At 39.0% G+C, this 25,247-nt stretch overlaps 1 protein-coding gene across 1 annotated transcript; it reads right to left on the reverse strand.

The window, feature by feature from the left end:
* anxa11a (annexin A11a) lies at positions 1 to 17,437 on the reverse strand. Its single transcript, XM_088634578.1, has 15 exons — positions 17,279 to 17,437; positions 13,334 to 13,610; positions 12,318 to 12,415; positions 10,921 to 11,214; positions 10,561 to 10,648; positions 10,286 to 10,380; positions 9,931 to 10,044; positions 9,491 to 9,581; positions 6,643 to 6,722; positions 5,979 to 6,035; positions 4,799 to 4,892; positions 4,174 to 4,269; positions 2,780 to 2,838; positions 2,475 to 2,597; positions 1 to 1,459 (listed from the first exon to the last, which is right to left on the reverse strand). Exons 2-15 carry the CDS (start codon positions 13,599 to 13,601, stop codon positions 1,400 to 1,402), a joined length of 1,617 nt encoding a protein of 538 aa, XP_088490704.1. The 5' UTR covers positions 13,602 to 13,610; positions 17,279 to 17,437; the 3' UTR covers positions 1 to 1,399.
* Positions 17,438 to 25,247: the final 7,810 nt, after the last annotated feature.

A 25,247-nucleotide genomic window follows, 5' to 3' on the forward strand; every position in this document is an offset into this window, starting at 1 on the left:
TTTTGTTTTTAAATATCCTTTATTTCCAGTGCAAAAGTCCTAGATACACAAACACTTATACAATGTTGTTGGAAAAAAATAGGATTTTACCTTCTGGCTGATTTAGTGTTGATGTGTAAGGTCACTATCAAGGCTTATAGATAAAGGTGAGGAGACAGAGCAATTCTTTTAGTTTTAGGTTTAAGGCATTACTGTTATGTGAGGGTATAATTCAAGCAGTCAAAAGTCTGAGAGATACAGATTCAGAAAGAAGCCCCATTGGGCTTCTTGACAATCAGGACCAGTAAACCATGAATCAAAAGACAAATAGGAACTAAGGAGTAGTACTTTTAGAATTGAGATCTGGAGGCATGTCTTTCATGAAGGATGTTTCCCAGCAGTGTTTTCCCAGGGGATACACTGTCTTGCTTTAGAAAATGGCAGGATGAAAAAAAGATCAATTATTTTCTAACAACCAAATTGTCATGTCACTGTATGGCCTTTTTTATTAATACAATGATAATGTTCTGCAGATCATTTTGAAAAGTGAAGACTTTGGTGTAGAACTATACCAAACCTCTATACTAGCAGTAGTAAAGCATCCTTCTGCAAACTCGCCATTCCTGTACCAATTATTTATTAAGTCTCAAGTTCTTAATAAATGTCATTGCCCAGGTCTTAAAAGTAAAAATACGTTTTTTACATTTCAATGATATATTCAAGGTACCCATCTGCACAATCCAATACAAAATCGGAATTTTGAAAACATCTTAGAAAAATACGATCCTCAATTCTCATCATTAAACATGAGAATTCTTTGCATTAACAGAATAACAGGAATGAAAAAAGATTAAGCTGCTTAATATATTTTTACTTTAATATGGAAGCTATTGCATAGTTAAATCAAATGCAATGCACACATATTCATACAAAAGACTTAACTTGATATGCATTCAGTCTGGTACTCAGTTGTATTTTTTTCTTGGCCTAGTTACAAAACTAACTATAAAAAGGACATTTGCAAGCAATATGTATTTGTTACTTATGTACATTTTAAAATATATATATATTTTTCAAACAGATGTTTATAATCCATAATCAAACATTTTCAAACACTGAAACAGTATTTTAATATCCAGTACTGACGAAGCTGATTTCCAAGATTCAACACCCTTAGAGGACGATCGCTCCAAAACAAGAGACTGCTAATCAATCATGTAACTGCAGCAAGGAGATTTATAGAAAATAAAGAAGTGCACAAACATACTGAGTACACATTTGTGAAAGCAGTGAAATAAGGAGAAAACATGCAATATCACTAAATGCAAAAATGAGAAGAGACACATTTAAGTATGGCTTTGAAAGCAAATCCAACAGGTATGGCAGATCTTCAAGAGACTGATGAGACCTTCCACTCCTCTTAATCATTTCCACCACAGAGCTTCAACAGCAATTTCTTATAATCCCCAGAGGTATCACCCTATCAGGTCAAAGAAAATGAGAAGTTTACCAAGTGTGTTACACAATGTTTTTAAAATGCACAACAGAACTCAGATTAAAAGTGAATGTTACAAAAATTTAATGGATTATACAAAAATAAGCAGTGACGCAACTTCTTGACATTGCAGACGAGCAGTAAGAGTCTGACTCACAGATGGCTAATGTGAACCTCTAGTGGGGAAGAAAAAGACAGTTTCACAAAAACCTGTATTGTGGACAACTGAGAACTAGGGGAATGTGAACAGATAAAAGGTCAATGCTCAAATTGCAGATGGTAGGATATATGTGTGTGTTAGTATTGAGAATTGATGAACAGATGAATGTTGAACTGGGATGATGTAATTAGTGGAATAGAATAACCAACTATGATAGGAACTCTCCTCTTCCAAATGTATATCAATGATCTAGCTTTTGGTATCGTTAGTAAACTAAAACACTACAGACACAACCAGGAAACACTGAAAAGAAGCTACTTATGAAGAAGACTTAGTTGTTAACGTTGACATATCATTAACATTTTCTAGACAACATGGGGAAGCAATACAACAGAAAAAATATTAGAATAATTAAAGGCTTGGAATTTAAATCAAGGAGTGCTAAAAAGGTACAGCACACCAGTAAGACTTCATGTAGAATATTTATTACAAATCTGGTTACAATGTTCCAAAAAAGATAATGCTTTAAGAGCATCCAGATACATTCCCAGGCTTAAAGGAATGTCCTGCACTGAAAGAACAGGACCTCTTGAGCTTGAAGAGAGAAGACTGCAAGAGACCTGATCTAAATATTAAAAATTCTCAAAGCTATTGACTTCTTTAGAAAAAAATGGTTAAATTCAAAGGAGAAAAACAGCAGTGGAAGCTACATGAAAGTGTATTTAGGAATTAGTTATTGAAGCCAATAACCTATTTTTTAAGAAATGGCTGGATGAGATCATGAAATCAATTAGCTTCTAAATGTTCGACAATTAATACAACTACAGCTGTAACACTCACAGTAATATCAGTGTACAAGGACTTTCCATAGCTCTTCCGGTATTCCTCTCGGATATCCAGCATATCGACTTCTGAACGGGAAACCATGATTCGGATCAGGGTCCTGTCGTCTGTTCCCAATCCCTACACGCAAGCAACAGGTTAGGAGAGATGAGCCTGCTGTGGGCAGACCAGCACCAAATTCCAAATAATTAGAATAATAATATAAGAAGAATAATTGATTTCATATCCTTCAGGGTCAGCTGTGAAACACTGAAACCTGCCATTCTAGCATGTGTTTCTGGGGAGAAAAAAAACAAACATACCTTCATGGATTTGTAGAGCCTTTCAGCAAAATAGCCTGGTGTGTTTTTGATGCACTTCACTGGTGGAAAAACGAAATTCAGAACATGAGATTATCCAACACCATGAACCAAGCACGGGGTATTGTTTTCAGACTTTAGTTTCTATTGAACATTAAATCTCCTGCAATGAGCTTTGCACACCATTTGTACAGTGTAAGACAAAACAAACAAACGGGGAGTCTTATTTCAACAATTCCACCTCCCTGACAAAGTCCTTCTTCCATCCCATTAACTCTAGATTTGCCATTTCAAAAACAGTGCAACAACAATAGGGCTCCTTAACTTATCATTTAACAATTATAAATGGAAAATGTGTAGGTGCCCCTCCATTATAGAAGAGACTTACAACATGGGGGGTTACCAGTAATGTAAATGCCTCATGATGCCCAATATGAAGTATGGCTAAAATGCATTGTGGCTGTGATTATCAGAAATGGGTGAAGCACTTGTATGATACACAGCAGACATCCTCACTCCTGATCCTGGAGAGCCTTGGTGTCTGGAGGTTTTCAGTCTAGCACTGGCTGCTATTCTATTAACTTCTCTCAACACTGTTTCCTAGTGTTCAATCAAGTGTTGAGGTCTACATGATCAGGAGGGTGGAGGCTCTCCAGCACCAGTGACTTTTCTCACAGGTCACAAACCATCATGAAGCGAGTGTGTGCTGAGTGGAGGAAACGGTCACACAAAAGCAAACTTGAGATCTTATACATTCACAACTGGATAAACACACACATCAATAATTCCAAACTTCATTACCAACACCCTCAACACTGAAAGCGTATGTGTGGGGAATAATAAGAAAACCACATTATAAAATCATACATATATTTCATTTTTCAAAACCATCCATGCAACATTTTTTAATGAAAACCTGGAACACTTGGCTTATGCTCAAATACTGTATAAACTCTAAAACAATTTATATAAGCCATTTGTTTAGGGAATAATCGGGAGTTTGACATACCCCCTAACCTTAACTCCTAAAAATATTAAGTAAATATATTCATTCAGATGTCTGCATTCTGAGATTTAAAAATGCACACAGAATAAAAAAATATAATTAAAAAGTAGTTAGCTGTGTCAGCATCGTAGGCAGCAAAGGAACAAGTAAAAGTTTATTTCATGCTGGAAAGAGAAGAAAAGAAACACAACGTGTCAGCTGTGGAGCCTTCTCTGGGTGTGAAGAAGGCGGTTCCACAGCTGAAACGTTGCGTTTCTTTTCAGCGTGGAATTGAGGTTTACTTGTTCCTAAATAAAAAATATCCAGATAAAGGACCTAAAAAAGTACATTCACAAAGGCCATGGCAAAAAAAACGGCAACAAAATGTAACAGAAAAAGATGAAGTCCTTACCCACAGCAACCATCCCTTTCTCAAGGTCACCAGACATCTCCCGGCAAATGCTTTTCTCAATATCTCGGCCACACATTTGCTGATATTCATGAAAAACTGAAAAACAAGGGAAATTGCTATCTAAAAGTCTCTTGACAGCCATAGAAATCTATGACTAGGCATTTTACTTTTCGGGCAGGTTGGGGAGAGAGAGAATCCTACAAACATTAATTTACAGTATAAGAAATGCTTTAATTTGATCTTTAATTCTTTGCTAGTGCAGATAGATCCTTCCTAAGGATATGTTCCCGTGCATTATTATATAATTATATTATTATAATGATTTTATTCATTTTTATCCATGCAATAGAACGAGCTATTCACTCTTATTAAGAATCATACAGACCAAAATGTTTAAAAGTAATGCATCTCTGTTATCTCTGGTATTCAAAAAATATTTTCACAATTTGCAACTATCTGTACCAGAATGAAAAAAATAATTTCTGTACTGTTTATGGATTACGTGTCAGATACCTTAAGTAGCATTGCTGGTACAACAATTTCGAGCAGGAAAATTGGTTGTACAATACTTCTGATGTACAGGATCAGTTAAACAACCAGCCTTTTAAACAGTTCCTTTCCTTACCTGCTCTCAGGTGTGCTTTGCTTCTTGCACAGAGGATGGCATTAAATTTGGACTCGTCTGTTCCAAGCTTGTTCTCTCCTGCAGCATAGAGGTTCTATAAGGGAAACAGCACAATTCAAGTCAGTCAGGGATTTTCAACAGGCCGTGTCAGAACAGGCTTCACTTTTGCGATTTCAACCTAACCTGCGGACCTCATGACGTATCTGGTAATTAGCCCAGAACACACCTCAAAGGAATCAGAAATCAAGGAAGCTTGGCTGCTATTTAGTCTGGAAAACCTGCCAAGTTCAGACATGCAGAAGTAAAAGATTTCTGTGTCAAAGTGCCCGACAGCTGTTACCCACCATGAAATCGACACACCTGTCCAACTGAACAAGAAGGGTCACATTTCAGAGGGTGAGAGGCCACCTCTCTTCTTCCTTGAGAGAAATGTGGTGCCTGGATCCATCACACACTGTATAGGACTCATCTTTTTTATGCTTGGAAGATGTGCACAAAGCAAGGAGTGGTTTTAATGTGCTGATAGAATAGAGATGCTGCAATGCGTAAACATTACTCTGGTTCTCTACCTTTGTTTCAGATTAAATGATAAACATTATATTAAACGTAATGCATTAGCCAACACACTTTCACCCTGCACACCAGTGAGATTTTAACTGGTTTCCTTCACTTGGTTCTCCATAGTTTCTAATGGTCATCAAATTTATTTTTTTCTTGAACATGAACATCACTGTCATTTTGCAATAGGTTAAAAAAAATCGCTATACATCACTGAACTGAGAATTTAAAGGAGACGAAGCTCCTAGGCATATAGTTTCCTACTATAATGTTTCAGAGCATGTTTAAATCTGGACACTTTTCTTTCAGATTATCTCTGCAGTTTTAAAACTGGGTAATACTCCCTTTCCAATTTTAATATTTTGATAGCTGCTATTTTTTAGAATATTTATGATGCCATGCAAAATTATTCCACTATTATAAATGGTTATTTGATAAATAGAACAGATCTCCATTTTCTTGTTTAATTGGTTAATATTTCAATGAACCTGACTAGTTTAATGCTGGCAAATTAAATTAAATAGTGAAAGTAACAGCCTTCAGAGAGGATTCAAACTGTCAATACCTTGCAGTGTTTTCAGTTTCACAGTTCATGTTAAATTCACACACTTTATGATCCTACCTGAGCATCTTGCTTGGCCAAGGTGATATCCACATTCATGCTTTCATCGCGATTACCCTGGAAACAGATAGGGAAAGGTGAGCGACTACAGCCCTAAACCCAACCCACATCACCAGGCCTCAGGAACACCAGGAATCCATCAACCATTATCATCACAGAATTAAAATTTAGGAGCTTATAAAACAAAAATTAACTGTCTCTTTGAAAGCTAAAAGGTGTCAAGATATGCATGCTACTTCTGGACTTAAGGGAATGTCCTACGTTGAACTGGGAAACAAGAAATGGAGGGTGAACCACAGGACGCAAGAGGAAATTGTGTTTAAAACAGAGAACAGGAGCCATTTCATTATGGGACAAACTAGCAGGCCCTGTTGACGAAGGCTTAGTTCCCTGAAGAAATGGCTAGTCGAAACTGTTATTAACTATCAAATGAGCTAGACAAGCCAAGCGGCCTTCTTCCTGTAAGTGTTGTTGTTTTTCTAGTCTAAAAACGCCCGCCCCACTTGAATGGAGAATTTACTGACTGCAGCCACAATACACAGACCAGAGTAATTGTGCTGTGATGAAAATGCATACAAAGAGTAAGTCAGTTTACAGAGGTTTCTGGATACAGAATTTCATTTGACAAAAAGTTAAAACTCATGTACAACACTGTCAAACACACCTGAGCCAATGAGATGAGAAGCCTGCGGAAATGTCCTGATGTGTCACTGCTAATGGCATCTTCCAAAGTCTTCTTAAACTCTACAATAAAAATATATCTGCAGTGCTCACTGATCATTAAAAACACTAGGGAAAATAGTGCTTGTTAGCATGAAGCATCAGCATCTGGAGAGCAATTTTCATAACCCAAAAGGATGATAAACTGAAAACATAATATTTAAATAAGCAAAACAATATATTCTGAAGAAGGCTCCACGGCCGAAACGTTGTGTTCTCTTTCTTCTTTTTTTCAGCATGAAATAAACCTATTACTTGTTCCTTTGCAGCCTACGCATGCTGACGCAGCTACCCACCTGAATATATTCTTTGCCTTGAAAACATACTCAGAACCTTGCTTGGCTTTCACATTCTGTTGCAAGTTTGAAGTCACGATACATTGAAGTGACAAGGCGCTGTCCTTAAGATGAGACGTAAAACCAAGGTCCTGACTCTATGTGGTCATTAAAAATCCCAGGGTGTTTCTTGAAAAGAGTAGGGGTATTATACCCTGGCATCCTGGCCAAATTTCCCCCTGGCCTTTACCAATCATGACCTCCTAATGATTCCCATTTATGAATTGGCTTAATCACTCTTTTCTCTTCCACACTAATTGCTGGTGTGTGGTGAGTGTGTGGCGCACTATGGCTGCCGTTGCATCATCCAGGGTCTGAACATTGGTGGTGGTGGAGGGGATCCCCATTACCTGTAAAGCGCTTTGAGTGGAGTGTCCAGAAAAGCGCTATATAAAAAAGTGTAAGGAATTATTATTATTAATCTGAATGTTCAAAGAAAAATATGAAAAAAGAATATAAGAAGATAACAATATAAGAATATAAGTTCAGGTGGGTAGCTGCGTCAGCATGCGTAGGCTGCAAAGGAACAAGTAATAGGTTTATTCCATGCTGAAAAAAAGAAGAAAGAGAACACAACGTTTCGGCCGTGGAGCCTTCTTCAGGTGTCACACCTGAAGAAGGCTCCACGGCCGAAACGTTGTGTTCTCTTTCTTCTTTTTTTCAGCATGGAATAAACCTATTACTTGTTCCATATAAGAATATAATATGACTGAAAAGTAGGAAAGTCATGATTGCATACGTAGTGTTGAGGCAAACCTAATTTATGTGCACAAAATTAACTTTATGTGCCATACGATTAGTTTAATGACCCCAATTAGTTTAGTGTGCAATAATAGTTTTTTGCGTGATATCAGAATACACCCATCTCTTCGAGATTCCTTGGTCATAAATTGGATTTCAAGCACAGACTCAACCATGAAGACTAAGGAGCTTTCAAATTAGGTCAGAGATAAAAATCTTTGAAAAGCACAGATCAGGAAAAGAGTTAAAAAAAAGGAGGTCCCTGAATATCCCTGTGAGCATATTGTATATTCAATCATCAAGAAACAGAAGGTGCTTCAGGCGAAGCGGTGGCTCTGTGGCTAAGGATCTGCGCCTGTGGCTGGAAGCTTGCCGGAATCCCACTCCGTTGGGCTCCTGAGCAAGGCCCTTAACCCCAACTGCTCCAGGGGCACCATATAAAATGGCTGACCCTGCACTCTGACCCCAAGCTTCTCTCTCTGTCTGTGTGTCTCATGGAGAGCAAGTTGGGGTATGTGCAAAGACAAAATCCTAATACAAGAAATTACATATGGCTCATAAACTGATCTCTTATAATGTGGTGCACTGACAACTGCAGCTTTGGCTGACACAAGTGAGAAGTCGTACAATGGCAGACCCTGCGCTCTGATGCCAGGCTCTCTCCCTATCTGTGTGTCTGTGTGTCTTATGGAGAGCAAGCTGAGGTATGCAAAAAGATAATTCAAGAATGCAAGAAATTGTAAAGGGTTAATAAAGTGATGTTATTATTATTATTATTATTATTATTATTATTATTATTATTATTATTATGTCTCACAGACACTACCTAGATCAGGCTATCCCTTCAGCTGCATTTCAGTGAACTTTCTGGCATGAATGCAGAGCGCTACATCTGAAACAAATCCAGCAGAGCCAGTCGATATCATCCCTACAGTCAGGTATGGCAGTGCCATCATTGCGCTATGGGTGCTTCCCAGTAAGGACAAAAGCTTGTTAGGATTGAAGGAAAAACATAATGGAGCAAAGGAAAGGCAAATACTAGAGGAAAACCTGTTTCAGTCTGTTTAAACCTTTGGCCCATTCAAGTCCTGACTTGTATCCTACTGGGAATCTGTGGAAAGAATTGAACACTGCTGTCTACAGGCAATCCCCAAGCAAAATGAGAGAGTTTGATCAAATCTACCAAGAAGAACGGGCAACAGCTGTACAAAGCTAGTGTGCAAAGTTGGTAGAGGCTTATCACAAAAAACCTACAGCTGTAAATGCTATTAAAGATGCATCCAACAAGTACTGAGTTCACTGAGTTAATACTTACACAGTTAAAAATATTTCAGTTTCTTCTCTGTTTTTCTTGACACTTAAAAATAAATGTACGCCTCATTTTGTTTGTTCTCATAATGGGACACCACAGCAAGAGTCTGAATATGTTTGCATTTTACATTTTGTATGGAATATTCTTTAAGTTTTTTATCTGTTAGCATCAAAAATAAATACTCCACTAGATAATATTTTTTTTTTACAATTTGTAACAGCACTGTTAAACACTACATTGTTAAGGATACACTATTATAAACAAAAACTTACTATACCAATTTTCATTATCCCCTCTAGGTGTTTCACACACTTAATCCTGTTTTTTTTTTAAACCAGATCTTATCTTCAGTAACATCTGCATCTTGAGATCGCTTTTATCAGTCTTGCCAGCCAGCTACTCACCTTGTTTGTAAACTTTATTGATCTCACGGATTTCTTCATTTGAACGGGATGCCAGAATCTCAATTAAGCATTGCTCGTCTGTACCGGCTCCCTGTTACATCAAAAACAAACTGCACTGTTTCATCACATATCTCATGCATCCACAACATTGGATACAAAGAGATGAATGTTTTCCTTCTCATTTAAAAAAAAAACATTTTCACTGAGGGATACACTGTAAATGACTCAGAAGCCTTTGACAGTGATGAACAGAAATGATAAATAATATATGAAGACAACGAAAAGCCTCTTCTAGCCACAGTAGCCTCAAGTTAAAAAGCTGCGTCACACTTCCACTGCTCAGGTAAAAGCTGGCAAACATGATCCGGGATCTGGGCATTTCCAGATCTCCCCTGTTTTTATTTCGCGTTTGCCCATGACAGACACAAGGCTCCACCAACCTTTATGGCATCTTTGATTTCATAGACATCAAACATCACTGGGGTTTTCAGCATGGCCAGCACAGCTTTCTCAAAGTTTCCAGAAAGTTCTGATTTCAAATCTTTAATTAAATCCTAAGGGGGAAAATGCGCAAAAGAAAAAAAAACAAGATTGAAATAAAAAATAATACATTAAAAGACACCGTGTGATACCTTCGAATGAACACTGACAAACAGAACACAGAAGGTGGTTTTCAGGAGGAGAGTCACTATGTGGTGGTGATGTAATAAATTTTCTTACTCATTCAACTGACTTTTCCTGGGATTATGCTGGCCTGGGAAAATCCACAGCAGGCACCTGCTGTTTTGGTCTTACCTTCCCATAAGCAGTTTTATAGGTAATCACAAGGGGCACTCGCTGCTTGTTGGAGCGACTTCCGAGAAGATCAATAATAGCTTGCTCATCCGTGCCTGGAAAAAAACAACAAGCACACTGACTGATTAAATAGATCGGTTATTTACAGATTAATTTAAACACAGTTAACAGTTCCAGGGAGATAACTAAATAGCTCGATTTTGACTTTGAGTAACAGGAGATTTGTGCCATTATTGTGGTACTCTAATGTAGGCGTATTACACAGAGCAACTCACCAAAGCCCTTCATTGCCTTTCTAAGGACTTCTACATCCTTCAGCGGGTCTGCGCCTGGGAAGTCTTTGATTGTGCCTCGGTAGCCTCTCTAATAAAATAAGTGATGATCAAAGTGTTACAGGAAATCTCACTTCACCCCTGTGAACAGCCTAGTCATTATGTTACTGTAAATGAAAATCAGAAAATTGCAAACAAGTTTATCGACACTCTCAGTTGGAGAGCTCAAGATAAAGCTCTTATGCTACTAGTACTTGAAACCATATGATTCTCTAAAACAAAATCGATTTTCTGCTCCTTAAGACTGCAGTCTTTCATCTCAATTGGAGTTCCTGAAATGCTGGGGTTTCCCCATTTTCTTACATTTATGGGTGGGACCACTGGGGCACCAGGGGTGCTTGATGGGTAAGCAGGCATTGATGGATTGGCTGCAGGAGCTCCTGGAAAGCTTGGCATGGGCTGGCCAGGGGCAGGACCACTGGGATATCCCATTCCCTGGGGCATGTTTCCTCCTGGTTGCGGGTACATGCCGTAGGGCTGCTGGCTGGGGGTAGGCCCCCCGTATCCCCCTGGCTGGGCAGGAAAGCCACTGGGTGCTTGGGAGAACATCGCTGGATTAGGATTCACTCCGCCCATGGATGCCGAAATCTGGTCAGCCTGGTGACAAGGATTACATCCATAAGAAAAGACAGATCCTGCCCACTCCTTCCTAACAGTACAACAAAAATCCAAGCTGATCATCAAAACCAAACATTATTACAATAGAAATGTATTTTTAAAAACCCTCTCGAACCCAAAGCGCACAAGCGACAAGGAGCAACATTAACTCAAACTATAACAGACATGGTGTTAATATAAGAACAAGAAGCACTTCATTCTCCACTGAAATGTAAGAACACAACTGTAGCATCTTCAGAAGTGTGGTCATTCTTTCTTCTGTTTGTTTCTCTGCAGTTTGCACAAAGAGATTCAAGCAAAAACAGCGAGGACACTAGTTTTGTCAGTTGCGATGAAATAATGAAGAGTGGACAGCTAGGTTCACAGGCTGCTTATCACGAACACCTGCAAGTGAACCTAATCAAGAGCACATTGTCACAGTCAAGATAGAAGAAGAGTCTTTCAAAGCTATTGCAAAGTACCAGACTGAAAAATACTTTCTTTAAACATTATTCAGCACTCAGGTGTACACTGTAGACTGTACTGGAGGCATGACAGCAGCTCCAGGACATGCTATTTTAAGATGATAACCTGGATGCGTGACTTCAATAGCTGGTGAAATTTGACTCCATATTCTTGTAAAATAGTTCTGCTTTTTGCTTTCCTGTTTCCCTAAGTATGGTGTCATATTAGGTACTGCTGGTTTTGAGTAGTCACTGTTAAATGCAATGCATGGAAAACAAAACTTGGATCCCAGAAAACAAACACCTCCATGGGAACTGATGCAATTCCCCTTATGTTGGATGTGAAATCTGGAAATCTGTTCCTGCTGCCACCAGGATATCTTGGGAGGGTACCATCGGACACACTGACATAGGTCAAACAGAACCATGCCCAAATTAATAGTTATACCAGTAGTAATCATCCAGGTGGATGCTGCACATTGGTGGTGGTGGGGGGGAGCCCCCATTACCTGTAAAGCGCTTTGAGTGGAGTGGCCAGAAAAGCCCTATATAAGTGTAAGCAATTATTATTAATACAGCTTTTTAAAAAGAGAATCTTTTCTCTCACCACCAGCCATGTCGGATCTCTGTTGAACTCACCATTGCTCCGATAGAGCCAGAGGTGAATCCAGGATTGGATAGATTATCGAGTCCGATGGAAGAAAAGCCAGGTGCACTGCCCCAGCCGGACCCGCCGCCTTCAACAGCAAAAAAAAAAACAGACATCTTGTACAAATCCTGATTATTGGTCATATACTGCTGATCTTATACCCAACTTAAAACTGTTTTCTTTAGAAACCCAATGGACCATTTTTCAAGGCAAAAATAAAATCAGACAAGAACCCTGATGCCGCCAGTGGAAATCAGGAGGCACTGCGCATATCCACAGTCTGTCTCCATACACAAAGATTAGCGAAAATTGAGAAAGACCCATGGAGCAAATCTATACTGACCAGCAAGAGGGCAACATAGGTCATTTGTAACTCTTACATTCTTATAATGAAAATACACTATTTCCACAAAGAACATTTCTACACTACAAATGTTCGCTTTAAATTGAGTACAATTTTAGCAGCCCTAGCAGCAGAAGAATTTAGCTCTTTGACATCTATATACAAAATATAATAGTACATTTTATAAGTATTTTTATGGAGATCTGTAAAATTGTGTAATGCACTGCGGTGTAATTTCAAAGGAAGACAGTAGTATAAAAACAGTGTGGCTGTCTAAAATATACAGTGCTGTAATAATGAACAACACAGTTCTTCTGTCCAGTAAAACAGGTTATAAAATTCATTCAATGGGAACTTTTTCTTTTTGGGGTCCTTTTCAGATCAGCTGCTGCCAATGCAACATGCACAGACGTTAACTGTCCTGTCTCGATCTGCCCGTCTCGAAGTTTGCCAGAGACCTGTGGTTTAAACATGATATAATTTCACACTAGTGTTTTTTGGCCGTTATGAAAACAGGCTCATGATATTTTTTTAAGTAGTGTAACAAATCTGCCAGGCACAGGTTAGCGCTGGCGCATCTGGAGGAAGAGACACTTTAACCACCATGATGGTGGTTGAGCTTGTATAAATTGCAGAATACGAATAAATTCCTGTGGGACTAACCGGCAGGAGGCACAGATGGATAGCCACCAGAAGCCGGGGGGTATCCACCAGGTTGTGGAGGGTAGCCTCCAGGCTGAGGGGGGTAGCCGCCGGCCTGGGGTGGATAGCCGCCGGGCTGAGGGGGGTATCCACCAGGCTGGGGTGGATAGCCGCCGGGTTGAGGGGGGTATCCACCAGGCTGGGGTGGGTATCCGCCGGGCTGAGGAGGGTAGCCGCCAGGCTGGGGGGGGTAGCCGCCACCTTGGGAAGGATATCCTGGATAACTCATCGTTTAGCTCTGGAATGGAAAATTTTATTCCACATGTTAGGAGAGATTCCTCTCGAAACTTTCCAAACGCATAAACCTTTCCTTGTTTTGATCTGGAGAAAAAGACCAGTGATTTCTTATTGAATAATTTCTTCACAGCAGAGCTTGAGCTTTTTTTATCTTGGTGTTCCGGCAGAAGACGAAGAAAAAAGGCTCCCAAGGGTGAGAGGACTACAAGCAATGGCAGAATGTGAGCATCCAAAGTCCTGGACAATGTTAGCTCAGCTTTTACTGGAATTAATTCCAACTAGAAAAACAGAAAATAGAAACAGTAACTAGGCTGGAAAGCGACGAGGCCAACAGCTTGTGGATGTTTACATAAATCCAAACAAAATAGTTTTAGTTACTGTATAAAGCAAATATACTGTTGAGCACAAAAACTGTTTTTTAAATGTAGTGGAAAAGGTAAAATAATAGATGCACAGTGACAGTGGATGCTTAATAGTCTCATGTTGCTTGAAACCAGCTTTCAGGCCGAAGTGAGAGATGGTGAAGAATAGATCAACAAACAGAGGACCTTGACATAAAATACAACTAAATTCTGACCCTGGGCGCAATTCAGCATCGCTGACCAGTGTTTTGGGTAAACATGCTGTCATTGTTATCAACTTGCATGAACAACACGACTACAAATAACACTGCATTATTCACTGTACGCTTTGTACCAAATATGGAAGACCTTTAAAGGTATGAACACAAATAAACAAATTATGAAGGAATCCTAAACCAAGACATGAAAAAGATTTTTTTGTCATAATCATAATTTTTGTCAGGTTTGATAATATGCTCTTCCTTTTTTTTTTAAATCAAGTTCAAGTTTATTGTCATTATACTCATACACAGGTATATAGTCTAACAAAATGCTATTTAGCTAGCTCTCAGACGGTAAGTAGTACAAAAAAACAACCATACAATTGTATAAGAATAAGACAGAGACAACAGCCAATGTGCAAAACAACAACAGGTAACAGGTAGTATACAAAACAACATCAGTTGTGCAAAATCATACATCACCAGAATGAAATAAAGGATAAAAAATTATGGGGAGTGAACTTCTTGACATGTGAGGTAGAGGTAGATTTCAATGTGTGTTATAGTTCTCATAAAGAGAGAAGGCACTGTAAGGGTTCAGATCGTAGGTGAGAGAGGCTGGGTGTTTAATAGTGCGGAGGTAAAAACTGTCTCTGAGTCTGGTCCGGGCCTGAATGCTCCAGTATTGTTTTCCAGATGGTAGAGGGTCAAACAGTCTGTAGCTGGGGTGTGTGGGGTCTTTGATGATACTAAGAGCTTTCCTCAACCACCGTCTGTCATAAAAGTCCTGGATGGATGGGAGAGCAACCCCAGTGATGGACTGGGTAGTTTTCACCACCCACTGTAGGGCTTTGCGGTCAGCAATACTGCAGTTACCATATCACACAGTGATGCACCCTGTCAGTATGCTTACTGTAGTGCATCTAGTAATCTAGTGAGGATCTGGGGAGATATCTTAGCCTTCTTCAACAGTCTTAGGAAGTACAGGCTCTTTTAATTAGTTGTCCTTAGTTTTACATATCTGCAGAACATTTAAATATATAATGCAAACTAGATTTGAGAAATCCACTTCAATACAACATCACACACAGAAAACGATGCCACAGAGGAAATTCAACACTAGCTAATTTGCGCATGGTACTATGCAAATTAGCCTACATTGCCACTATATATTGAATGACACAGAAACCTTAGCTTCTGTAACAGACAGCTTATTTAAATTATTTTTTATTTCAAACTCAGTTCTATAAAATTTGGTTATCTTCAGAAATAAACTGTGCAACTGAAAACACTAATAGGAAGGGCAGAATTCTCGCCAAGGTCAATTTTAGTATTAGCCGGCTAACCAGGCCCAGATAGCCCTGTCAGTCTCATGCCTAAACTTAGCCCTGCTGAGTAGACAAGGCCACTATCTTTCCAATTCACTTAACGGGGCATGGCTTATTTCCCTGCTTGTGTCACAGACACATCCCAGAGAGCCTCAAAAATCACAAGCCTCTCTTTCACTCTGGCATGAAGCACACAAATTCAATAAGATTATAATGTCCATTGTATTTGATCAATGCCAGAGAAGTGGACCCGATTCCCAATGTGGGCAAATTGCCTGTCAAATTCAAACACTATAAAGCGGGAGTTTACCAATAATAAAGGATTTCTAAATCAGTGGGGAAATATTTACATTTGTATTTCTATTTAAATTTTTAAGTAAATAGCCCACATTGTAAAGACAAAATATACATGACGGCAATTTTATTTTTGCAAATTGAGCTACAATGAACAAAGAGTTATTATCTGAAAAGACTGACAATTCACTACAAGCATTAGACTTGACAAGAGTAATGTCTAGACAGCCTAGTTTTCAATGTAAATCCAATCAATTTCATTGGTTACAGTGAACCTGCTAAGACTGGGATCCACACTTTGAACCCCCTGTCACATCAAATGCATTAGCAGCAGTCATACTTGGAATGGATGCTCAGACACACCCTGAACTTAAAAACTTTTCTTCATTGAAAAGTAGATCTAATACAAGACCACCTATTTCGGGAAGGCAGCTGTAAGAGTTAAGCAACCTTGAAATGCATGCACTTCCTTCCTCATCAATGTTACTCTTAAATCTCTAAGAAGCGAACACTGGTTACAAACGGAAGAGGAAGGTGTTTGGTATAATGTACTCTTTCAAGTGTACATTTTAGGAACTCCCGAGGAGTAGTTGATGTTTAACGTCCCTCACAGGAAAAAGTACACTAATTTAAATATTCAAGCGTGCCGTCAGCGACACCTGACCATGAATCAATGAACTCCGTGTGCGTGGGTGGGTGTGTTGTGTGGCCCTGGGGCTTTCTTCACCTTTAAACTCGACGGAAGACTAGATTTCTTAAATTGGGTACATTACAGGTAGCCAACATTTACAAAATAGCTTTTTAAAAGACTTATAACGTAGCATAGTAATACTAAATAACTCCTTCTGGACAGCAATGCAGTTAAAGTTTTTAATGACAATTCCTTTATAAATGAAAGCAGTTTATTTACGGCCGTACTAAAAGTAAACATCCTCTAAACTACAGTAAACCAAAATTGTCGCAAGCACAACTACTGCAACAGCGCAGAGAAATCGATGTCCCAGACAGCTGCCAACAGCCTCAGTGGTCATTTTCTGTTAAAATCCTTACAAAATGGCAGCCCGGAGGAGCGTAAAATTCAGTTCGATCGTGTCGTGCCTATTCTGCAGCCGTAAACTACACCTATATTTAAAAACTAAAGACGTAAATACAAATTGTAAACAAGCTCAAACGGCTTCTTGTGGTTACAAAACCTTACAAAGCAATCCATCTGTTATTTGTTTTTTTTTTCGTTACGGATTACCACTCTATTTTTAACCATGCATTAAAGTTGCATTTAGCAAGTTAAACATTACATGAGAAAATCTTTTTCTTGTTGAATTGTTGTAAAGTAACAGTGGGACACTATCGCTCCGTACTCCTCTAAGAAACCCACAGTTCACCTTAATTAAATTTTAAATCTCTGCATGTTGCAAACCCTAACAGAACACTACTGTCGGGTCATAAAAATAAAGAAATAAAACTTTTATCAACGATAACACTAACCTGCTTGCCCGTGCTTCAGGTCTTTTCGTCCTTAAATGAGAACAGATCAAGGAAGTACTTTCGGTATGTGTTTAGCTCAAGGTGGGTGGGTCTCTCTCTCAGAGTTTCCACTGCGCCGAAGACGCCCACGGCGCTACACAAACACAATCGGGTAAGAGTTGAGCCACGGCACTCACTAGCAAACTGCCATCGTGACGTGTCCAGGTGTGGGTTAGGAATATGGTGGAGCAATAATAATGATACAGTGTGATATGTGAATGTAGAAAATGAGAAGTGCTTATTTGTCAACGATGAACATGTCGAACTCGAACTTTTTTTTTGGAAAACACAACTGTGCCCTCCCTCACCCCATTTGTGGACACACAGAATGTACAGATTTTCAAAAGGGCGGGGGGATGGGTCACAGTACAGCATTAGTCCAATTTAAAATCACGTGTCCGGCCTCCTGGTGCATTGCGATGGAGATTGAAGGTAGAAATCTGTCGCGTCCTTTGACTTTAAGACAATAAGAAACAGGTTTTCAGCTGTGCATTTTGTTTCTTAAATTAGATTTTGTTGCGTTATTGCTAACACTTTCCTTGTAATTGACAAAATAGTTATTTCTAGGTACAATATAAATATGACTTTAAATTCCTAATTTAATGATTATACGTGTATCTTACAATCCACACACACCTTCTCGGTTACTGCTTTTATCTGCAGCGTCGCGGTGAGCCGTGGCCTAATCAGACAGGGTGCAAGGCGGAGCTACACTCTGGGTGGGAGGCCAGCGTACGCACACGTCAAGAGAGGGGTAACATAGAGACGAGGTTTAACCCGGAAAGCGTGTCTTTGGCCTGTAGGAGGAAACTGAAATCTGCGGAGAGTGTGCAAACGTCACACGGAATAAAATGAGGGCTCAGGAACTGTGAAGGGACATTAATGTGATAGTGTTTTGTGTGGATTTTGGGAGGGAGAAAGCCCTTCTCCCCAGTTACTAAAGAAAATACCTTCAAAATACACCAGAAAGCATCCCCTTGTCCACTCTAATTTATACACGCATATCATAATAACCCACTACGATTTACAAGTAAAGTCATACAAGTCTTCAATAATGTGACATAAATTAAGAGATAGGATATCATCTTCATTCATTGTTATATGCATTGTGTTTTTTTTTGGACTGCTGTTTGCAAAAAAAACAAAACTGTGATTTTCAGAAAATAATGTTGTGAGAATTCTACTTTATACAAGGGTCAGAAAAAATCTGAGTATAGTTGGATTAAAAAATATATAGCCCAATCTTCTAATACTTTGAAAAAACAGGTTGACGTCCCGCTAGTCTCTGAATTTGCTCTCGAGCCAATATTTTCCAAAGCCGATCTTTTACGTGCCCCACCTTTTAAAGCAAAACTAGGTTTGCTTTAAATAGAGCTCTCCAATCCTGTTTTGTGAAAGCCATGTCAGAGACGCACCCCGACGACCAGCCCCTAATTGCGTAACGTTATGGAAAATACTGACAAAGAGAGGTGGGCCATATCGGGGCTAATAAAAAGAGCTGTATTTGCACGGTATGTTAATGATAAACGTGCTTCAGATGTCTTCTTTTTCATGTTCAATATGGAGTCTCAATAGTGTTTTAACATTAAAATGTCAGGCAGGTACTTGAAATATAATACGTTTTAAAGCCGCAGACATCTTTCAGAACATGATCTAAAATCACAACCCTGTACGATTAAAACTTTTGCGTGTGGTGAAGGTTCATAACCAATTTTTAAGCGTTGAGTTGGTTGGCATTCATTTTATATTCTGTTAAACTCAAGTATTCTGTATAAGAAAACAACATCGTGTAGAGGTATTTGGTGAGGACTACAGACCGATTAACCGACTGGAGGGTCATGGGTTCAAACTATGGGCGGGGCATTGTATTTACTTGAGCAGGGAACTTCACTCGGATCACTCCATTGCGACATAAATGGGTCTGGGGTCGTTATTATTAGGAATTGCAATTGACATTTGTGGTACAATAATATGTATTTATTTATTATTTTAAATCTTTAAATTATCTATCACAATTGTCCTGATTTGATGATGTGTACTGAATCGAGTCCCAAAAGCTTTCGAGGTGAAGCGTGTCATACTCGAAACGCAGGGACTTGTCATGCGCAGAATTGGCACCTTGTAAAAATGGCCCTCCGTCTGCTGTACAGACACAGACAGGAACCCCACCGCACTGGAGACAGGGTTTATTAGGGTCAGTGTTTCCTTCAAACTCCCAAAGTGGTGGTGAGACAAATTTCCTAACTGAGATCATTCAAGTCACCAATGAGATAAGACCAGTAGTCTATATATAAAATATTGAAAGTTTAGCACAAAAGCTTTTTTATGCATATATTGTACATTTCTTAAAAATATTAATTAACTTAGGAACGTAGAAAATAGCCTTCCTTTAACCAGAGAACGTTTAAGAACAAATTCTCATTTACAGTAAAATCCTCAAAAAGATGATTTTGGAATAATTAAGAAGAATCACACATCTGTTGTTTTATATGAAGGCAATCCCAGCATTTTCTAAACACAATTACAGACAGGTTTCAGTCAGCTTTGTCTGAGTATATGTAAAATAATTACTAATGGAGTCAGGCATCCCATTTACCAATACATTTAGTGCTGTATTACTTTTACCACAGACTTTGAACAGCGTAAATGTATTTTGCTTCCGGTGGTGATGGCACAGGGCAAGTTCTGTGCAGGAAGAATTAAAAGCATCTGATAAGAATTATGAATTTCTAAAAGCAAAACACTGTTTCTGCACTGAGGGCTTTTGACTGTAGTCTGAGATAACTGGTTATGAATGCTCTACATTTCTTTATACTTTTTTCAAAGGATTTCCTCTAAAAACAAATGGTAGAGAAAAAAGAATGAAACTGAAGTTTTAAGTCAGAGACAGATGTAGTTCTCAGTTCCAAGTAATTTTACCTCTTACAACAACAGTAGATATGATTATTTTAGTCTGTCTCAGCGGAGCTCTGCTCCCAGCGTGGAATTACACCTTGTGAGCAGGCTAGGATTAATGAATAATAAATACTAATAAAACGAAGCTACAAACGGGTACACAAATAGCACTGTGGGTCTGGAATTGAATAATATTGAATACAATAATATTAATTATTAAATTAAATAATATTTTTCTTACAATAAAAATAAATAACGAAAGTATTGTATTCATTGATCAATGAAGACCTGACCAGGGTATATGAACTTCAGTCAACCTTGTTTTCAGCAGTCACAGAAAAAGTGTGGTCGGAGGGAATGTTAAAAAATAAATTCCAGCATTACTTCACTCTTCAAAAGGTTTTATTCTTGCCAAAGAGAATTAACTGGAAATTGAACTGGGAAATATCAAAAGAAACATATATTTCCCACACTGCAAATGTTTTTGTTATGGATACAAACTCTTTAAATGTGCATCAGTAATGAAAGCCAGATTGTACGTACGTTGGTTTTGCAACATTTCAATCGTGAATCTTAAGCCTTTTTTTGAGTAAGAAGGCTGAATTCCAACCATTATCAAATATGGTAAGAGTGAGAACAACTCAAAGTGCCCTTAAACACAGGACGCAAGCCGTGGCCACCCCATGGATGGGACTCTAGTCTAGTCTAGTCTAATCTAGACTCTAGATGGGACTCTAGTCTAGTCTAGTCTTATCTAGACTCTAGATGGGACTCTAGTCTAGTCTAGTCTAATCTAGACTCTAGATGGGACTCTTGTCTGTCAGAGGATGGAAGACTTGACCACAATAAAAGATGAAAGAAACACACGCAATTCAGAAACATCAGTTAGCATGTTTTGGAACTGTGGGAGAAAACCAGAGCACCTGGCAAAGTTCATACTTACAGGTAGAACATGCAGAGTCCATATAGTAGGAGCTAAGACCATAGTAGGTGAACCCAGAGCCCATGACTCTGAGGAAGCAGCCTTTACCGCCATGTATCCAAAGACAGTATTGCAAAAAAGTGATAGTTACATGGATTTCTCATCTTTAAATACCAATAAAACAACAATTTTATTCTTCCCCTTGTCATGGTTCTGGAACCAACATATTTAACTTTATCAGGCTTAGTAACAATAAAATATTCAGTTAATGTAATGATATTTTAAATTGTGAATGTTAATTCTGGGTTATTTCATCCTTTATCATTCTACGTTAATCACAAATAATGCATAAGTAACGTTAGTGGATTGTTCTTAGAAGTGACACTGCAAAATGTTGATTTTTTTTGTAGGCACTCTTTTAAAAATCAAGCTCTTCCTCTGCATTGTTTCCACCTGTTTATTTTCCTTAAGCAAGATGTTAGTCATCTTTGTTGTGTGTCGAAACACACAAGGTGGAATTCTTAAAATCAGAGAGGAAGTCTCCAGTTCTTGAAAATCTGTGAGTCTTCTAATTATTTTTAGTCATCAAAAACTATCAGCATGCCACTTTTCCATCAGAAAATTCTGACCAATGATTTAACAAACCAAATATGGGAAACATTAAATTAATCATTCACACGTTTAAATGGGCGGGTATTTTCTTCATATTAAAACTGTACCCATCCGCATGGTAAGTCAACAATATACAATTGTAAGGGAGGTACTGGCCCAAAATATTCTGACTGGATTTGATTTAAAAAAACGCGCTAATAGTTTAGAAACAACCCCAGATTTGCAGAAGGCAGGTATTTAGATGGGGAAAATGCTTTGAGTACCATAATAAAATTCAAAGTGGTTAGTACTGTATTTATTTAGAAGAGAAAAATCCTTCCAAGGAATCGGTCTCTGGACGTGTGCTGGAGCATCATAGGAAAGCAGGTCTGATTGCCTTCTAGGGATCCTGGCCCTCACTGGAGCCAATGTGCACCAGGGGTACGCTTGCTATGGGAGTTCAGACAGCTGTGCTCTGTGCTCTGTGAAGGCCCACTTTAGGCAAGCAATGTGTGTACAGTATGTATGGTTCACTGAGCATGTAGGTTACCAAGACTTGTGAGGAAAAACTTTTTTTAGGGGGGAAAAGGGCTTTTGGTTTAAATGTTCACAGTACACGGACTGAAAGACGAGCTGGAACAATTCAGTGCATTTGAAAGAATGTAGGAACCCTCACGACATGTTTAACTAACATCAACAGTTTTGCATCCCAGACAATAAAGTTGTTGTTACAATCTCTCCAATCCTGCAGTTTTGTGTTTCAGGCTTTTGGTGACAAGAATTAGATAGCTCGAATGATCTCTTGCTGCAATGAGATCTACTGGTGTTCAAGACCTCTGTTGATTTATTCTCATAACATTTTATTTAACCACTTTGGAACAGAACTTGGAATTTGATTAGTGTCAGGTAGTCTATGAATCTGAAACAACATTAAAAATCTGTACAACATTTGCTCTTTAAGGGAGGTACTGGCTCTTTGCTCTTTAAGGGAGGAATTTAATGTAATTGCTCTTTAAATTCCTACTGTGTTCATCCATTCTGGCTGATATTCACAGAAAAGTGTCTGCATACAAGGCTGAAAAATTGAACTCTAAAGATTAGACAGGAGAGTAAGCACATGACTACAATGGGAAGCTTCTCCCAGATTTCCCAATGTTGTTACAGCTGTCTTATTAATATCCATAACAATAACACCTTCTCTGCTTCATTGAATGTCATTGCACATGCAAAAGTAAGGAACACTGTAACCATAAAACTGTATTGAATTATGTTCTCTGACAGGAATTTCATGTTTGTACTACGGAAACGCTAATCGGTCAGTATCCTCCTGTGCTACCGTATACAAAGTAATTGCAGTACTTCATGTTTCCACTAGATGGAACTCTCTTTGTCCGTTTGTTTTTGTAGGTCTGGAGCTGTAGCCTGAATATTACATCAATAATTCCTCGATGAGATTGATTTCCAACGATTAAGAACAAATCTCGGTAAAGTAAAGTTGACGTTGGAGATTGTGATAGCTACATAAGCACAACTAAGAAATATATAATAAAAAACCTTGTCAACCTTCAAAGACAACAGAACAAAGCTATTTGTAAAATACGTTTTTCTTATTAGAAGGCTATGCTAAGAGAAAATAAAGCACTGCCTCCTGCCTAAAAACACATTTTGAAGGGTACCTTCAAAATATTACAATGATAGAAAGAAGTCAGCCTGCACAGATTGATCAAAATGCTCCATATGCACCTTCTTAGACTATGGCATGCTGTACATGTAGAAGACTCACATTTGTTAAACATAAACTTCTCTTTATACTGCTAGTGAAAGCATGTGTTTTGCTCACTCTTGAGGAGTGCACTGCCTGACAATGACAATGATGTCACTCTGATGGTGTCTGGTTTCAGGCCACAGTCCTGCGGGTGACAAGAACAGTGTGATTGGATGGCACTGAGCCTTAACAGACAGGTTAACCTATAAAACTTCAAACCCTGAAACCCTCACACACCATCCTAACTACACAGTCAAGGAAAGCAAGCTGTGCACATTTACACCTCCCCACCTTCCCTTTATAATTTAAGTGCAGAACCTGGACTAAGGAGGCTTTACTTCATTTAGCTGCAAAATCAGCTTTTCTCCCTACATGCATCTAACTTACTACTTTTGATAATGTGGGGGTTAGAAAGCAGAGATCATTTAGTATCTTGTTTTTTAATAAACATCTTTTTAATCAGTTAAGCACACCCCCTTTATATTTATGCAACAGTGTGTTCTTAAAGTGTCTTCCTGGGAAAAGTTAAGATTGCTGCTGGACGAGGTGTTAGTGGGGCCAGCAGGGGGTGCTCACCCTGCGGTCTGTGTGGGTCCTACTGCCCTACTGCCTGTGACGGGGACACTATACTGTAAAAAGGCACCGTCCTTTGGATGAGACGTAAAACTGAGGTCCTGAATCTCTGTGGTCATTAAAAATCCCAGGGTATTTCTCGAAAAAAGTGTAGGGGTGTTACCCCAGCATCCTGGCCAAATTTCCCCTTGGCTTTTCCCAATCATGGCCTCCTAATAATCCCCATCTCTAAACTGGCTTCATCACTCTGCTCTCCTCCCCAATGAGAGCTGGTGTGTGGTGAGCAGACTGGTGCATCATCCAGGTGGGGCTGCACACTGGTGGAGGAGGAGAGTCCCCATTACCTGTAAAGCGCTTTGAGTGGAGTGTCAAGAAAAGCGCTATATAATTGTGAGCAATTATTAATATTATTAATAGCATTTGATTCACATGCAGAAACATGATGAAATGTGATTTTTTTTTAAAGGGGGAGATTGTTAGGGTGCTGCACAAGTCCTTTGTTCAATCACTTTGTCTTTGTGGATGAATACTTAGCTGTGCATGCATACAGTATGTAGTGCAGAGGCTGTGGGTAGCGCAGAGGGCTTGTTTGAACAGGAATGTGCAGAAAGACCACAGCTCCCACAGGCATGCAGCTGACAGCTTTTCTGCAACAGGATTTTGCAACTTCAGTGTTTCAGTCATGAGTGACGATGGGAGACATGGTAAAACCCAGACCTCTGCAGAAATGGACCTTTTCAAACTCACATACGGACTGCATAAAAGAGTGGTTATTTCCTGGAAAATGCATAGTTTTGAGAGGCTAGCAGTAGTGCAGAGCGTCAGACTTAACCGCTGAAATGCACTAGATGAACGAAGGATGTGGTGGAATTACTGAGCTCGACATTCTGCAATGGGAGCAACACCCAGTCCTGCACCAGTGTGTCCTCTCCTTCTTGAATAAAAAGACCAGACATCTAGAATAAAAGCGCTGTTGCCAAGGTAAACCTTGTAATTGGGTTGTCTGCCCTTTTCAATTTTGGATTGCTCCTATTATTCCAAAGGGTTTCACCGATCACCCCATGGCACAATCCAACTGTTCTTTTCTACCTGCGCTTGTTGTAAAGTCTTCCCCTTTGCTACTTATGTTGAGTTTTAACACACAATAAAATCCAAACAAAGTTAATGTTTGCAACGTCAAAATG

This window comes from Lepisosteus platostomus, chromosome 6 (assembly GCF_059453375.1).
Source record: "Lepisosteus platostomus isolate fLepPlt1 chromosome 6, fLepPlt1.hap1, whole genome shotgun sequence".
Taxonomy (NCBI): Eukaryota; Metazoa; Chordata; class Actinopteri; order Semionotiformes; family Lepisosteidae; genus Lepisosteus; species Lepisosteus platostomus.

Excerpts from the sequence above, each read along its gene's own strand:
- anxa11a (XM_088634578.1), bottom strand. The coding sequence starts at position 13,601 with ATGAGTTATCCAGGATATCCTTCCCAAGGTGGCGGCTACCCCCCCCAG. Across the intron at positions 10,649-10,920 it reads CAGTGGTCCCACCCATAAAT|AGAGGCTACCGAGGCACAAT; the intron begins GTAAGAAAATGG and ends TTATTTTATTAG. Across the intron at positions 6,036-6,642 it reads TTCTCATCTCATTGGCTCAG|GGTAATCGCGATGAAAGCAT; the intron begins GTGTGTTTGACA and ends ATCTGTTTCCAG.